Consider the following 18,265-nt stretch of genomic DNA (forward strand, 5'->3'; position numbering starts at 1 on the left):
CCCTACCTCTTTCTTCCTGTTAACTTTCTAACCATTTTTTTACAGTCCAGCTTGCATAACAGATCTTCCATTAAACTGACTCTGTCTACATGACATTGACCTCAGACCTCACAAAGCACTTGTATCTCTATCACTTTTCATATATCACTTTATGTTATACTTCTGTATTTTCCCCATCTCTCTCTAGACATTTCTGCGTCTTTTCTGTCTTAATTTTGTATTCTGTGTTTACCCAATTTACTTATGGTTTCCTTCTTTATGTTTAAGTCACTCACCCATTTTGAATTTATCTTGGTGTAGGGTGTGAGGTGTTGATCTATTCCTAGTCTCTCCCACACTGTCTTCCAATTTTCCCAGCAGTTTTTATCGAATAGTGGATTTTTGTCCCAAAAGCTGGGATCTTTGGGTTTATCGTATACTGTCTTGCTGAGGTCGCTTTCCCCCAGTCTATTCCACTGATCTTCCTTTCTGTTTCTTAGCCAGTACCAAATTGTTTTGATGACTGCTGCTTTGTAATATAGTTTTAGGTCAGGGACTGCAAGGCCCCCATCATATGTGTTTTTTTTCATTATTTCCCTGGATATCCTTGATCTTTTGTTCTTCCAAATGAACTTTGTTATGGTTTTTTCTAAATCAGTGAAGAAGTATTTTGGTAGTTCAATGGGTATGGCACTAAATAGATAAATAAGTTTGGGTAGGATGGTCATTTTTATTATATTGGCTCTTTTGGAGTTTTCTTGACAAAGACACTGGAGTGGTTTGCCATTTCCTTCTTCAGCTCATTTTACAGATAAGGAAACAAACAGGGTTAAGTGACTTGCCCAGGTCACACAGCTAGTAAGATTCTCAGCCTGAATTTGAACTCATGTCTTTCTGACTTCTTAGTTAAGTGGTCTGTGTACTGTGACATCTAGTTGCCCCAACATAATAGATACTTTTTGTCTTATTGAATTTAATTGAACTTAATGAATTTGTTCCCTTATTTGCTTCATAGTTTCACCCATATTTTTTATTATTATTATATTTTAAATGTTATGTATATCTTTCATTCCTGATTCTGTCAAAATTAATAGTTTCAGGCCTCCTTTTACAGTGAAATTCTATTAAGTGAATGCCATATATAACATTATGTGATGTACAATATGGTATTTACTAAATACCTTAAATATGATGATATAATAAGGTGAATTCTGTACACATAAAGGCAGATTCTTAACCCCCTCACTGGCCTGAAAAGTTCTACTGCTTTGCTGAACCCTGGCCCAAGTTGGGATGTGGTCAGGGACAACAGAAGCTGAAGAAAAGATCCAGTGTGATTCTTTGTGGGACATGGCTTCAGAGCTTAATGGCAGAAGCTCTTCCAGGTCTCTTAGAGGTGACTTCTCACAGGTTATTTATAACTTATAATCAGTGGTATCACTAAGCATACAATTGTATATTTGTTTAATTAAAATCCATTAAGGAAAGTTCTTTGTTCTTTTTAGAAAATGTGCCAGAGGAACTTCGAGAGCCCTTTTATACAGATCAGTATGATCAGGAGCACATCAAGCCCCCTGTTGTGAATTTGCTGCTATCAGCAGAACTGTATTGTCGTGCTGGGAGTCTTATTCTCAAGAGTGATGCTGCAAAACCACTTTTGGGCCATGATGCTGTGATCCAGGCCTTAGCACAGAAGGGCCTCTATGTTACTGACCAAGAGAAATTGGTAACCGAGCGAGATCTACACAAAAAACCCATACAAATGGTGAGTGTTTTAAATAATTGATTACCTCACATTTATTTAATATGTATGTTTTTTAACACAATAGCATAAATTTTGTCACTATTTTTTTTATCAAATTGAGCACTGATTACTTTTTTCTAGCCTTTTTTCCTTATCTTTACTATAATTGAAGATATAGTTTTTATAAGATAACATCTTTTAGAATATGTGAAACATTTACAGCTTCCTTCCACTTAAAACTGTGTAAACCATATCAAATTTAAAACCTTTTTTCCAGGACCTTTTCTTGGATATAGGAGGATGAGTTGAAAGTCCTTATATGATAGTAGAGAATTAAGCATTGGCTAGAGCTTCAATCAGATGACTAGTAAGATCCTTTTTTATTTCAGAATTTTTAGATCTCTAACTTAACTAAAATATAAAGAGGTAATGAATGGAAGAACTTGGGATTAGAATCCAAGATTTCTGACTCTTAATAAAGTGCTCTGTATTGTTTTATAATTTTAAATGTAATTTAATTTTATTTTTTTACCAATTATACTTCCAAAGTTATATTATCCCTCCTTTCCCTCCCCACTTCTGGAGCTGGCAAGTAGTTCATTCCGGGTTATACATGTGTTATCATGAAGTTGTTTTATAATTTTAAAAGACCGAAAGAATTATTTCTTTACAGAAAATCTAGATTAATTCAATACATAAACATTTACTAGGATCCTATAATGTGACAGGTTCTGTGAATCAAAAAGAGGCAAAAGACAGTCTGCCCTTAAGGAACTTACAGTCTGGGGGGGCGTGGGGGGGGGGCCCGGTGGAACAACATGCAAACAAATATATACACATATATATATACAAAACAAGCTATATATGGGATAAAGAGGAAATAATTACCAGAATAAAAGCACTTTAATTAAGATGAGTTGAGGAAGATTTCCTGTAGAAGGTGGCATTTTTAGTTGGGTCTAATAGGGAGCCAGAAGGTCAGTAGAGCAGAGAGGGAACATGTTCCAGGCATGAGGGACTGCCACAGAGAATGCACAGATACAAGGGAATGGAGTGTTTTGTTTGTAGAACAGCCAGAAGGTCAATGTTGGTGTATCAAAGAGTATGTGTTGGGAAATAAGGTGTAAAAAGAATGGAAAAATAGGAGGTGACTAGGTTATGAAGAGCTTTGAATGACAAACAGAACATTTTGTATTTGATCTCGGTGTCACTAGAGTTCATTGACTAAGGTCAGCGTGCAGTGATATGATCATACATGCACTTTTGGGCAATTACTTTGGTTGTTGAATGGAAGATGGATGAGTGGGGAAGAGAATGCACACAGGCTCACTCATCGGCAGTTTATTGCAATAGTCCAGTCATGAGGTGATGAGGACCTGTTCTGAGCAATGATGGCAATGTCAGTGGAAAGAGGCATATATGGTAGATACATGTTGCAAGGTGAAATTGACAGAATTTGGCAGCAGATTGGATTTTAGGGGAAGGGAGGAAATAGTGAGGAGTCTAAGATGATTTTTATGTCAGAGTTAGGGAGGATAGTTTTGCCCTCTACGGTAATGGCCAAATTAGGACGGGTGGGAAGAGTTTGTGGGAAACGATTATGAATTCTGTTTGGGACATGTTGAGTTTAAAATGGCTGTTTGTTTTTTTTTTTGACATCAAGTTTGAGATGGCTAATAGGCAGTTGGAGATGCAAGACTGGAGCAAAGAGATTAGGCCAAGATAAGAAGATCTGAGAATCATTAGCAAAGAGATAATAATTAGATCCAGGAGAACTAATGAAATTACCAAATCGACTAGTATGGGGAAGACACAGAGGAGGGCCCAGCAACTGTGGTAGAGGCTGGAGAGAGAGAGAACTTGTAAATCAAGAGGCAAGAAACTGGGGACCTAATCTAGTTGTCAATCAAGAGAAGGAGTTTCCAGAACGGAATGTTCCCAGGAGTTGGCAGTTGAGCTGACCAGGGGGAGGGGACTGGACTTGGGGTCACTCTCTGAAGGTGGGAACCTGGCTAAAAGACCCTGGTGGGGCTGACTTGGTTTTGGGGTTCTCTGGCTTTGGACAGTTGAAGTTCACAAGAAGGATATGGTGGTCTATTTAAGAGTTGAGTTGGCCAGGAGAAACTGAGAGACTTTGAACTTTGTTTCTCTCTGGAGCTAAGCCAAGAGACCTTGCTGATTTTTGAAGAAGAAAGAAGATTTAAAAGCTGTTGTCCTCCATCTCCTTAACTGTCTAAGAGTCACAGTTTGTGACTGGACTACTTTCTCAATCCCTCATTTAGATTAGGGACATCCTAATCCCTCTCACCTCAGTTTCCCATCCTGTTATCCCAATAAACTCCTTGACTTGAAAGAGGAAAAGAAAAGAATATCTTTATAGTTCACTCAGGGGGAGGGAAGAATTGGGAGGAGAGGGTGGCAGGAAGAAGAGGGTTGGAGAAGGGAGGGAGTGAAAGGGGGGAGGAACTTAGAAAGATATACTGACCCATCAGCCATCAGTAGGGATCAGTAGGCAAGCCCCAGAGCATTCCTCAGAGTAGTTGCCCTGCGTGGCAGTATCCCTGTGTGGCATCCCTCAGCATTTCTCATTCCTACCTCCATTACAAATAAGCAGCTTCAGGTTCCCTTAGCAGCTCTCTCTAGATACAAGCCAGAGAACAGCAGTCATTGCAAAAGAAACAGTTCCCCTCAGTTTACTTTTCTATTTCAACAAGTAACAGTTTCCATTCAGTTTACTTTTTTCTATTTCAGAACAAAACTCTTGAGGGGCACATGATCTGGAATATGATCCAGAGGAAACTAAGAAAAAGTATGGCTGTAGGAAAACTAGGAGAGAGTGATGTTCCAAAAACCTAGAGAAGACAAGATTATCAAGAAGGGGGTGATTAGTAGTTTCAGAGGCTGCAGAGAGGTTAGAAGGCAATTGGATCTGGTAATTGAGAGATTATTTGTAATTTTGGAGGGAGAGAGCAGGTTTGATAGATTGATGAGGCTGGAAGCTAGATTGTAAGGGATTAAAAAGATGTTGAGAGGAGAGAAAGTGGAGGTACCTATTGTAGAGAGTTTTCAAGGAGTGTAGCCACAAAGGGTGGAAGAGATATAGGCTAAGGATGGTAGGATCGAATTTTTTAGAAGATGAAGGAAATGTGCATATTTGAGGCAATAGAGGAGAAGCTAGTAGAGAAGAAGATATTGAGAATGATAGAGGGAACCATCTTTTGGGGAGGACCAGATGAAATGAGATCACTTGTGCTGCCAGAGGAAGGATTAGCGTTGGTTAGAAGGAGATAATAACATCAGTTTACTTTCTTTGCTTATCTGTGTTCATTGTAATTGTCATTTCTTATAATGCAGTGTTATATTGCATTTGTATACTATGCAGGTTTACAACTTCAGAATCTTTAACTTCTTCTCACTCCACATATTCAACTTTTAGTTTTTGTGGATTCTGCCTCCATATCTCAAGTATCTGTTCCCTAAGTCAAACTTTTATCACTTTTGTTCCTCAATCAGATGGCCTTCCATCTCATGACATCTCTTTACCTCTATCTTCTGGTACCTTCTTTCAAAATTACTTTTCACTTGCAACATATTTTTCTTGAATGTAAATAATTATTTGTAGATTGTATCCCTCTTTAGAATGTGAATTTCTTGAGAGGAGAAAAAATATTTTGGCTTATCTTTGTATTCCCAGCCTTTAGCACAAAATCTAACAAGTGAATTGGTTACGTAAATGTTTGTAATAAGAAAGCTTGTTTACTGACTGATTTCAGTCAATTTCCTATTCTGTTACCCAAGTGATTTTTTTTCCTTTAAAAAAAAAAACTCTTTCCTTTAGTTCTAAGTATTTTAAGAGAAGGCATTTAGGGTTCAATGATTTGCCCAGAGTCACACAGTGAGGAAGTGTTTGAAGGCAGATTTGAACCTAGGTCCTCCCAACTCCAGGCCCAGCACTCTATCTAGTGAGATACCTAGCTGCACTCGAAGTGTTTTTTCCTAAAGAACCTGTTGATAACACTCTCCTGCTCCTTAAATTCTAGTTATTCCCTGTTGCTTCAAGAATCATGTTCAGTCACCTGATATAATGTGTGCTTTTTAGGGCAAGAGTTGTTTTTGCCTTTTTTTTTTAAATACTTAGTCCTTAGTACAGTGTCTACCACAAAGTGTGCATTTAACAAATGCTTGGTCACTGATTACTGGTTGACTATTAAATAGGAGCCATTCTAATGCTCAGATTTCATGATATAATGCTTTTCATTTCATTTCGTATATACTAGGCTATCAGATTTGAAAACTACCATAAAATGAATTACCCTATTTTAAAAAAAGTTTCATTTTCTCCTTTTGTTTAGATAATTATGAATCACTTCTAACATTTAGAAAAAATTCTGGTGAGATTTATCTTTTTTGTGTTTTGTAACTTGATCTAGACTGGTTATTTCAATATAAAATTCAAGTTTCAGATTTAGTCTTACAAAAGTTAAACAAGATTTGTGCTACCTATTTTTCTTTTTAAGTTATTTCATGTAAAACCTATATAGAAAAAGATTCTCACTCAACTATTAATAATTATATTGATTCTCAGAATCCTGCAGAGGTTTCTTAGTGTTACAGATAAAAGAGTGGTTGCCTTAAACTGTGACCACGGAAATGTGGTTTCAAGACAGTGTCTTTAAGTTAAATCAAATATAAAGTGGTTGTCAGGGAAAAATTCCCAAATATGAAATATACCCAAGTCATCTGGGTTTTATAGAGATTTTAATTAATACAAATTAAGGAATTAATGAAAGGGAGAGAAAGAATTAGAGGAAATAATGAGAAAAGTGCTAGGCCAGCCTAGGCTTAAGCCTTAAGAGAGAGATCAGTCAGTCTTTAATCCACTCACCACAAGATTTGTCCCAAGCAAGATTATAGTGTTCAGAGAGACCCACCAGTTCAGTTCCTCAGCTCAATTAAGTTCAGCCACCGAGCCCTCCAATTCATCTTTGGCAAGCTCCCTCCTCAGAGAGAGGTCTCAGAGAGTTTTTTCAGAAAGTGCCTCCTTCTCTCAGCTCCTTTTAAAGAGAATTTTCTCCTATGTCACCTCCCCTAAGTTCTCACATCTACCAATCACAGTAGACGTTTTCCAAAGGACAGACCATTCTTAATTCACACCTGAGTACACTAAACTTTTGAGTAAGTTTACACCTCTTTGCCCCTTACAAGTTTGCAAGTTGCTTGACCTTCATAGGTACTTAGCACCTTCCTAAAAATAGACTTAACTTAAGGCTTTTGCTTCACTATATGTATGAGTTAAGTACTTTTTCATTGTTCAGTAAAGAGTTTACAACTTTATCTTCCCCTAAAGTATGCTTAAGTATGAGTATGGGTGGAGTAGAGTTCTCACATTCCTGACTAAGTCCCTTCATTGTTTAAAATGGGGAATGGTCTTAAAACCAAGTGTTCTGAAGTAGGGTCTGAGAATTTTTAAGATTCACATTAGTGAAACATAGTAGTATGAAAGAGAATGATTGTATCTGTTCTAAAATAGCAAAGTAGATGAATTCCTAGACTATGACAAGCAGCTTATTGAATTGCAGAGAGATAATGAGTTGGGTGTCCAGTATTAAGCAGTAGAAGATCAGACTGGATCCCACTTGGGAAATTACAGTACTTTCTTGATTTTAAACTCTACACATTGTTTATCTCTTAAGTAATGCTTTTTTTCATGATGTTTTATAAACTGTAAATCATCAAACTTCATGAACTAATAATTAAAAATTATATAGAACCAGAAGAAAAATGAAAAGAGGCTTTATGGGCATAAGGATGAAGATTAAAAACAAAAATAGATATTATTGGTGATATATATCATTGTTGAATGAGTGAACCAGTCATATAGCACAAATGAAAGAGAGAAGATTATTCCTAAGATATTAAAAGATCAACAGATTTCTAAAGCATCTTCCCCACACTTTTTTTTTGCTCTTCATCCCAACTCTCTGACATAAGCAACACAGATAAGGTTTATTTCCGTATTATAGAAGTGTAAAAGTTAAAATTAAATCTCTAATAAAAATAATATATTTTATGAGGTTTATTAAGGATCATTAGAAATCAAGGAATAAAGAAGACACAAAATAAAGACCATGTGCTCATGGCTGATCAGCCAGTTCAAACACCCGCCTTACTACCACCAAGCTCAGGACAGGAAGTCAAGACCTGGGATCTTCCATGTCCCTGCCTAATATCCCTATCTACAGGAAATACGGAATGATAGGAAGTCAGTGGGCTCCTGGGAAATGTCTTTTTTTTTTTTAGGGTAATAGATTTTAAATTATACTCCCCCCGCCATCTACTCCCCCCCTCCCCAAGATCCATGGAAGACTGGTCTCTCCTGTAAATCTTGAAATTTCTTAGACTTGTGAATGTTAAAAATTTCCACATTGAGGAATCCTCCATTAGAACAAATTCCCTACTGGAAACTTTCCCCATTTTGATGTGAGAACTCACCAGGAACAGAAATGGGAGGACCTCTACTCCACCCGTACTTAAGACTGCTTTAGGGGAGAAAACTCCTTGCTAAACAATGAAAGTACTCGGACCCATGCTTATAATAAGGCAAGGAGTTCTTTGAGCCATGCCTGTTTTTTAGAATTGATACAATGGGCTGCTAGGTACCTAAAAGGGTCGGGCAAGTTTTCTCTTGATGGGATTAGTCGACTCAGCTGTGTTTTCTCTGGTTCAGACTTACTGAGGGGATTAGTCGATTTAGCAGGAATTCAGATGGGCAGTCCTTTGGAAAACGTCTACAGTGATTGGTAGATGTAAGGACTTAGGGGAGGTGACATAGGAGAAAAACCCCTATATAAGAAAAAGCAGAATCTCTTGAGGGAAAATCCTTTTGGAGGATCTCTGATGAGGATAGCTTGGGAAGAATCTCTTGAGAGAGGCTCTGGAGAAGGGAAGCTCTTGGAGGATAATCTCTAAGGAGGTCTCGCTGGAGCTCCTCTGAGGGGCTTCTGTCCCTCTGGAGGCTCTGGAGAGAGGCCCTTTGGAACAGTCTCTGGCTGGAAGGCTCTTTGAGGAGGACTCTGGCTGGAACTCTCTCTGGTGAAGTCAGCTGAGATGGAGCTGGACTGCTGTCACTAGAATCCTTGCTTACACAGACCTTGTGGTAAGTGATAAAAGACTGAATGACTGATCTCTCTTAAGACTCAGGTCTAGGCCATGTTGGCTTAAGGCACTTCATACTTATACTTTTTTTTTCTCTCTCTCTCTTTCTTTGATTACTCATTGTATTATTAATTAAATTCTCTATAAAACCCAGTTGACTTGGGCATATTCATAATTTGGGAATATATTCCCTGGCAACCACCTCATATTTGATTTAAAAACCAAGACACTGTAGTGAAACATATTTTCTGCAGTCAAATTTACTCACCCTCTCTTATATCTATCACAATTTATATCTTCCACCGTTTTAACTCACTACAGTTTACAACATCAACCATTTTAATTATAACAGTTTATGTCTCCAACTCTTTTAACATCAACTATTTTAAATAATAACACTCCAATGGATCTTATAAACATAACCAATTTGAAATTATAATAATTTGGGGATAAAAGGAAAAGAGAACATGGGGGGTGTTCCTTAAGGATATCCCTGACCAGCAGGGTCCTCCCACAAGGGAAGGGACTCACCTTTGTGATGGGACCCGAGGAGAGATAGGGAACCGAGAACCAGGGTGAAGAATGACAGACACGGGCAAGTCAGTGTTTAAATAGGGCAGGCAACCCCTATGGTATCTCCTTGGAAGGAAAATATGAGGATCAGTGGAATACGAGGTAGAAGAGGAGATTAAGGTAAAGAATGTAAGCCGACAGGGGCTGGAGCCTCGTGGAGGAAGAGATTCAGAAAGGAGAGAGAAAGAGGGAGATAGGATTAAGGAGCAGAGTAGGATTAAGGAGTGGAGCAGATCTCCAAGAAGGGGGAGAGAAAGTTCCTAGAGAGATTCATGGGCTCTGCCTTCTGCTTTTATTGCTGAGTAGGTGGGGAGTAGTTTCCAATTAGTGGCGATTACATCAGAGAGCGTAAACAATCATTATTGGTGGTAAGGTAGGTAGAGGAACACCTTTGGGCGTGTAGATTACAATCCGTGCTTTCTCGAGAGTACTCCGCACATGTTAATTAGTTTGTCCTAGCCAAGGGCCGCATGGCCAGTTCAAGGTTACATTCACAAGCCTCATTGGTAAAACCTTGTGCTTGGAGATACAGTAGCCGCACAGTCATTTATGATTCATAGATGTGAATATGCTTGGGATGCTATAGAACAAAACCAATGATTGCTAGGTTCATTGACAAAAAGCCAGTTAAGGGGCAGTCACCTTTTGGCATAAGAGTATACATACAAAACAAATGCGTTCAACCCCAAACAGTTCAAATCACCACATCCCAAAGTTCACTCTGGATCTTCTGGTTCAGCATGTGGTCTGTGCAGGCATCTTAACAGTGCCTTCTCCAAACAGTTCATTTTTTTGTATTCAGAGAGGTAGCTTGTTTCTTAACTTAAAATTACTCTCAAAAAGAATTTAAAGTTTGCAATTTAGAATAATTATACATTCCCTCCTGAAGAGGGTGTTGAAAAACACAGGGATCACTTAGGAATGCATGGCTGAATTATGAGATGTATGAATCAATTGGCAAGAGAAATCAAAAAAATAAAAAAGAATCCAAATAAAAAAAGGTAATTCTGGGATGAAATACAGGCTATCAAAATCTTATGTGTAAAAATTCTAAGTAAAGGAAAAATAATCTATAACAGGTCCTTGAATCAGGGCCCAATTAAAATGATTTAAGCAATTATGCATTTACCCAATCAATACCCAGGACTATAAAAAGTTTGCCACACCATGAAAGACAGAAAAGGAACTAGATTATAGGAGACAGGTAGGAGCCAAATTTGAGATACTTGGTAGAATGTGGGACAAGGAAGACCTGCCTTTAATACATCTTAAACAGCCACAACCTCAAACCCCAAACAAGTTCCAAGTCCTCTTGTCTTGACTCAAAATATTCATCAATCCCATTGGGATTGGTTGGTCTCTTATACCTTGTGCTCGATTGGCACTATGCAGTTTAGCTTTTTGCTTCTTTGGCACTGTGTGATGTCTCTTTTTGTATTCTCTTGCCCTGGAATCAGAGAAAATCATTAAGCAAATCCCGTAATTTTTTAAAACAATCAATGGCATCATTTTTATAGTCTAAAGCTTTTGGGGGTATGCATTAATATTAGAATAAATGTATTTTAAACTTATATTACTGCAAAAAAAAAAGTCAAAGAAAAATATTCTCACCAATAAATGAGATTCATTTCCTTTTTAACCTAATCACTGAGTGAGTACAGACAATTTTCAGAATAAAACAGTAATACAGTAGATAATGCACATTCAAAGGAGTACCAAAGTTCCCAAAATTCACAATAGCCCAGTTAATTACAATAGCAAACAAACTCACTATTATATTTCATATAAGTTGCTGTATGACCAAAAAAAAAACTATGAACTTATGGATATTTGTCACAATTTTTGTGGACGTAGCAAATCTTTCAACCTTGGCAAATATATTTTTAAATAAAGTAAAACTTATTTGGGTCTAGAACGTCACCAAGATATCTTGATTGTTCTGGTGGAAGGTAAATTAAACTGAAGAATTTTGCAGGATCTCTTTTTGGCTTCCTGCTTCATTGAATCACCTTTGTAGGAACATTTCTTTGTTTCTCTACCTTTTAATACAACATTCTTTATAATATAAATATTTTTAAAATCATTCATTAAGAAACTACTAGTTAATTAAAATTATTTCTGAAGATCCCTTTGAATTACCATTTAAATTCTTAGCTCATTAAATTTTTTAAAGGTTGTTAGCCAGGTTGAGGCCATTCATCATCTGTGTGACAATTAACAAATGCAAACTGGAAACAAAAAACTGTTTATGTGCTTATAGGATATTTTACAATATTTTGTTCAGTAGTCATAGGGGAAATGTAACAGAACATATCTAATATTTAAAACACAGTAGATTAAACTCAGTATAACAGAATAGTATTTAATACATTCATATATGAACTTAAAACAACAAAATTAAATCTTAAAACAGCAAAATACAATAAAAAACAGAGGCTTTTTATGAAACATTTGAATCTGAAAAGGCTCAAAAATTTCACCTCGGATCTCTTTAAAGTTCCCTTTTTTTTATCTGTTGAGATTTCTTTTGTCAGTACTGTGGGATCTCCCATAGCTAGGGAGAACATGGGTTTTAGGAATCTTAAATTGGGCAGGCCCAAATGGCAAAGAATTGCAGGGAGATGAATTTCTCCCCTGAATCTCAGGTAAGATAAGTAAAAGGATCAGAGCATTCATGAATGGTAGATGCTGTTTGAAATAGACAGTGCACTGTTCTTTCATAGAACTTCTTTCATAGAACATGCTTGTAATCCTCTTCCTGTTTGGAAGTCTCTTCCTTATCCTTGTCTCCCCCTCCCCGAGGTACCCTGCCACATGGAGGCTAATTGTTGCCTAAGGAAAGAAAACCCTAGTTTTTTTACTATCTTCTCTGACTCCTAGCTTTTTGGTGGCAGTAATCAGCAACAGCAGTAGATATCAGGGTCTGGTTGGAGGCCAATTTTAGGAGCAGAGTTGCTGGGGCTGGGATCTGTTACAATAGGATTTTGGGGTAAGGGAGAGGAAAAAACCTACAAAAATCTACTTCATTGTTTTGGAAGGAAAAGGAATAAGGGTTTAGGGATTTACTTATGCTTATTTAAAAAATTTTTTTTATTTTAAAAACTAACTATTGTAACTAGGTTACTAAACTACAAGAACATAACAAAATATCCAAATATCACAGCAGGGGTCCAAAACCAGTTAGAGCCAGGATCTGTTAGATGTCCAAGCAAGTCCTGATGTCCAAGTGAGACTGAATGCTGCCAGCAGCTAGGTACAGGAATCCTTCCTCAGTTCAACACAGGGAAATCCTCTTGATACCTTCCTCTCAACTTCCTCAGGAGAGCAGAAGAAAAATCTGTTGGGGCAAGATGGAATCTTCCTAGATCCCCCAGATCAGGCTCCCATGTGACCCTTAGTCACATGCCACTTCAGTCATACCTAGGTTTGCACGTTTCAGTTTTTGTAGTTTTGCAAATTGCAAACCTTTTCATCCTTTATCAAAATTTGGGGGAGAGATCTGGGTGGAGAAAGTCAGGAGGTAGCTGGGTTGAGAATGTCAGGAAGAAGCAATATCAGCAACGCCAGAGTCAGCAGCGAGAGATGAGGAACGAGGAAGGAAAGACTCAAGCAGTTGGGTGAGAGAAGCGGTTTATGTCATGTTTGCTAAGAGTCCCCCTGCTAAAAATAGCCTGGCCAGTAGAGAATGAGCGAGCAGTGGGCAAAAAGTAGGAAAATAAAAACGCAGCAGTTCCAAAGAGAGTTGGAATTTGTGAGGGTGGGTGGGGTGGGCAAAAATCCTTGGCAGGAGAAATGTGGCTTAAAAAATTATCTAGGCTACCTTTAAAAAAAATTTAGTTTCTCATCTCTTTTGGTTGCCAACTGAAATAAGTCTCTAATAATAAAAATATTATATTTTATGGAGGTTTAATAAAGATCATTAGAAATCAAGGAATAAAGAAGATACAAAATAAAGACCATGTGCTCATGGCTGATCAGCCTGTTCAAACACCTGCCTTACCACCACCAAGCTCAAGACAGGAAGTTAAGACCTGGGATCTTCCATGTCCCCGCCTAATATCCCTATCTACAGTAAGTACATAATGACAGGAAGTCAATGGGCTCCTGGGAAATGTAGTTTATTTTCAGGGTACCAGATTTTCAATTATACAGAAGAAGGAAAAGTCTCAGAATACTGAAGTGACTTTTACCCACAGTCTTATGAGCATCAGGGACATCTTATTTTGCTTAAAATACATTTATTAATCATTCAGAATGAGAAGCTTTCTCACTTGTTGTGTTAAAAGTTTGATGTTCAGACTTCATATCTTCCAGAAAGTATTTGACAGAAATTAATGTAGATTCTTGGGCAGCTGGGGGTCAGTGGATAGAGTTCCATGCCTGGAGTCATTAAGGCTCATCTTCCTGATTTCAAATCTGACCTCAAACACTTACTATTTGTGTGACCCTAGACAAGTCCCTTAACCCTGTTTGCCTCTATTTTGTCATCTATAAAATGTGCTAGAGAAGAAAATGGTGAACCTTTCCAGTATTTTTGCCAAGAAAACCCCAAACAGGGTCATAAAGAGTCAGATACTACTGAAAACCAACAAAAATAGAGATTCTCATATAAATAATTGTCATAGGGAAAATTGTTCTTTGTAAGATTTCATTTTTTCTTTAGGGGAAGACTATGTGCAACCCTTGAAAATGTATTGTCACATTAACGAAACTTGGCAATATTATCATAAATTCACAAAATTTTAGATCTGGAAGACACCTTAGGCCAAACCTCTCATTTACAGATATATCTGGGTAGATAGATATCGATGTATAACAGACAAGACTTTTCAAGTGAGAAACACCAGGGACAGTATGCTGCTCAGTTTTCTTAGATTATAAATTGTAGAGACAGATTACTGATCTACCTGTCTTAGCGGAAGTAAGAGATAAATGATTTTCTCCTTTAGTGACAGGACTGGTACTTGTATCTGTAAAACAAAATTCTTTATTCCTTTTTTAATTTAACAGGGGACCTGGAGGTTCTCTTATCATAGAGATGTATAGGGATTAATATAGGGATTAGTCAGCAGTGACAGGAAATAGAAACCGGGGAGCCCCATGTTGGGCCAGTGTCAGTTGGTTGGGATGGTCAGTTGCTGATAATTAGGAGAGTCACTTGCTGACAGTTGGGGAATTAGTTGCTGGCAATTAGGGCTGGCAGCTGCAAGGAAGTTGGCTGCAGGGCATAAATTGGTTTTTGGGGTTTGGTTGTTGTTGGTGTAGGTTGGTGATTAGTTGGTGGTTGGTATATATCTATATCTATATATATTCATTCTGCCTTGTGAGCTGAGCTGAAGGGTGATCAACTGGACTTTCTCCAATGGCAGTTATAGGTAGATAGAGGCATTTTTAGATAGTAAATAAATTGTTAATTGTTAAAAGTTGTTAGAAGTTGTCTTTTCTCTGGCTTAAAGAGATAATATTAATTTCCAACTCTACTATATTCTCATTAAAACTTAAATTATTAAAAGCTGTTATTTTGTCAGAACCCCTATTTTAACCCTTGAATTTAATTGGCGACCACAAAGAGACTCATACCCACAACCGCCTTGTCATTTCCCTTATATTTTACTGAAACTATTCCCAAGTCAAGTTCCTAGCAATCAATTCTGTTATAGCTGTTGATCCTTTATGTTAAATAGTACCATCTACTGCCAGAAAGTAGAGCTGCAAACAAAATTAACAATTATATTAACTATGATTCTGAGTCATTCTAGTTCAAATAGTGATGCTGTTTCTTGTCTAAAGTGACTCATTGTTCAACAAAATATTACAGAGTGGCTCTACATAGCACTGCTCCTATCTACTTATCTTGATAGGAGTTCTGGCATTCTGCTTATTCTTCCTCAGGAAGAAATTGAATAATAGTTTGACCTCAAATCTGAACTAAAAGCTCACTTTGAAGGAAAATAATGTGAGTAATCTTGAAAAGAAGCTTGAGGAGAGTTTGAGGGATCTCAAGGCTTATATAAAAAGCATTGAGAAAAACTTGAAAAATCCCCAGAGTAAGAAGAGAGATTTGTCTCTCAACGCTCCCTCATTATTAGAGCTGACTCAGTCTCTGTGTAGTCCTGCTTCACGTATTTCTGCTCATACTCAAATCACCTCAACCCCATGTCCTGTTCTGACTATCTCTAAAATCTATCCAAACTCCTCCCACTCAACCTATTTCCCCACCTACACCCATTACCTGCTCTATGGCAACTCAAACAAAAAGTCAAGAGGCAGAAACTGAAATTAATTCAGTTACAGGCCTATTCCTCTTAAAAGAAGTTACCCACCTTTAATAAGAATGGAGGTGTAATTTCACTAAGGCATCACTTACCATTCATTCCCACCTCAAGATACTGAGAAATTCAAGCAAAATATGCATTCTTTTGAGGATGAACCAATTGTGATTATTAAAGATCTAGAGAGCATTTTTCACACATATGATTCCGGATTTATTGATATTGACAATTTACTACAAGTTTTTTTGACAGAAAGAAAAATAAAATTGTCTCTTATCAGTCAGACTCAGGGAAGGAGAATAATTCATTGGCCTATGTAAGATCTAAAATGGAACCCCAACAATGAGCAAGATTACGTAAGACTATGTCAGGCTAGAGAGACATTATTAACCATAATGAGAGCTTGCTCTGATAGCCCTGGTACATGGACGAAATTTGAAAATCTTAAAAACCTGATGAAAATCTTAAAAACCTGATGAAAATCCATCCCAATTTATGGATAGATTTATTGAGATGTGAGGTAGTTATATAGACCTGGATCTTTCCAGAGAAAGGATTGTCAGACAGATAAGGAGACAATTTGTGAAAAACTGTTGTAAAGTGGTCAAAGATTATTTTAAGACCAACTGTTCAAATTGGGCTAGTATGGACCTTGAATTATTGAGTAGAGTAGCAGTTTATGTATTTAACAGGTATGAAAAGGAAGACGAGGAGAACAGTGACTTAATAGGGACATTAAGAAGAGAAATTAAAAATGTAAAAGAAAAAGAAAATCAAGCACTGGCTATAACGCTCTTTGCAAGAGTACGCAAATCAAACACCATTGTGTTACTTCTGTGGGATAAGGGGTCATGTGATGTTAAACTGTAGAAACTGGAACCAGGTACTCAATAACATAAATTTTAGAAATAATTGAAGAACTCTTGGAATAACAACTTTAGAAATAATCATAATAGAAATGCATTTTGAAATACTAATTCAAGTGAGGCAAATGATAATTTTTAACAGTGGGATTCATCCATGTTATATTCAGAGTGGAAATCCCCCTCAACAAAGGGAACCTCAGAGAAATGGCCAAGGACCTTTATGAAAGTTGGTATGGGGAGAAAGGACTCTGGAATCAGAGAATGAAACCTTTGATTTCCCAGACACTGATATTTTAACACCAGTTATCCCAAGTCCATTCTCTCCTACATAGGAGTAAACCTCATGTAACCTTGAAAATTGGGGACACTTACTATGATTGCCTCTTAGACCATGGAGCTTCCAGATACTGCCTCAAAACTCACTGCCTTAGAGAATTAATTTTAATTTTTTAAGCCTTTATCCCCTGCATACACATTATTGCTAGGGGGAGGTACTTCTATTGCTTCCTATATCCAGCATTTACAAATAAAATTAAGAGAACTTCAAGAATCCAGAGTTGTAGTATAAACAGGACCTATAGACTTTTCCTTTCATGATCTTAACCCAGGAGACAATGTATATATATAATAAATTTCCAGCACACAGGGACAACTCCGCCGGTCTGGGAAGGTCTGTTTCAAGTTCTATTAACCACTCCAACAGTTATAAAAATTGGAGAAAAGACCTTGTGGATTCCAACAGTGTTCCCACATAAAACAAGTACCTTCCATTGAAACTGATTGACTGCATCCTGTCAGATGCATTGAAGACAAAACTACAGAGACAACTGGATACTTATTTTCACTGACATTGAACTGTGGAATTTTTATTTTTTAAGTAGGATATTTGATTTTTCCTTGTACTTGAAGCACATACCAGTATTAATCATTTTTTGATTTTGCAATAGAATGAGTTTAGACATCCATGGGTAAGTGTATAATTTATATTATATTATAGAATTTGTATTTTGTTTTAAATATGTGTACTGGCATGCATTCTATTTAGAAATGGTTATTATTATAATGCTTTTATAGGACTATAGAGAAAAGTTAAATAAATGATATTATAAAGTGTTATAAGTGTTGGTCAATACCCACCTCAGAGGGTAATTGATTGTATACTTTTTTATGTATAATCTTTTAGATTGTATACTTTTTTATGTTAGTATCTGTTATATTACATATCTAAGCCTTCCAATGACCAATCCTTTTTTTTAAGTGACTATACTTTCTAGGAAAATAAGTGACACACCCTAAAATTTTTAAATAAACAAGTTAGATCAAGCATATCCACTTTAGGATTTAGAGTTTGCTGCACAATGGACATTCCTTGTGACTAGAACAACTAGTATGTTATTTTCAATTGTATTTACAGAAAACAACATAGTTGGTATAATTTTGGTAATAGAACAATGATAAAGTAAAATTATCTATAGTAATGAGACCAATTTTACTATGTAATTTCTGGAATAAATCTTATAACTTAGTCATACCTCATGTTTAGTAATCAATCTTTTTAAATTACAGTGTGCTTTAGTTGTCCCAAGCTTCTCTCTGGAAAAAAAGTGCCTTTATGACAATAGTATTCTGTTTATGTAAAGCATGTAATATCATAGTCTCCAAAGAATTAAAATAAG

The 18,265-nt window shown here is 36.8% G+C and overlaps 1 protein-coding gene across 5 annotated transcripts in view; it reads left to right on the forward strand.

Annotated features, from left to right (window-relative positions):
* CAMSAP2 (calmodulin regulated spectrin associated protein family member 2) overlaps positions 1-18,265 on the forward strand; it is a 154,654-nt gene that overhangs the window by 54,868 nt on the left and 81,521 nt on the right. For all 5 annotated transcript variants that reach the window (XR_008916139.1, XM_007481040.3, XM_007481041.3 and 2 more), the window contains exon 2: positions 1,485-1,744. Coding sequence is in view for 4 of the 5 variants with exons in the window: in XM_007481040.3 (XP_007481102.2) it covers positions 1,485-1,744 (260 nt within the window). In the remaining variant the exon portion in view is untranslated. The remainder of the gene's footprint in view (positions 1-1,484; positions 1,745-18,265) is intronic.

This window comes from Monodelphis domestica, chromosome 2 (genome assembly GCF_027887165.1).
Source record: "Monodelphis domestica isolate mMonDom1 chromosome 2, mMonDom1.pri, whole genome shotgun sequence".
Taxonomy (NCBI): domain Eukaryota; kingdom Metazoa; phylum Chordata; class Mammalia; order Didelphimorphia; family Didelphidae; genus Monodelphis; species Monodelphis domestica.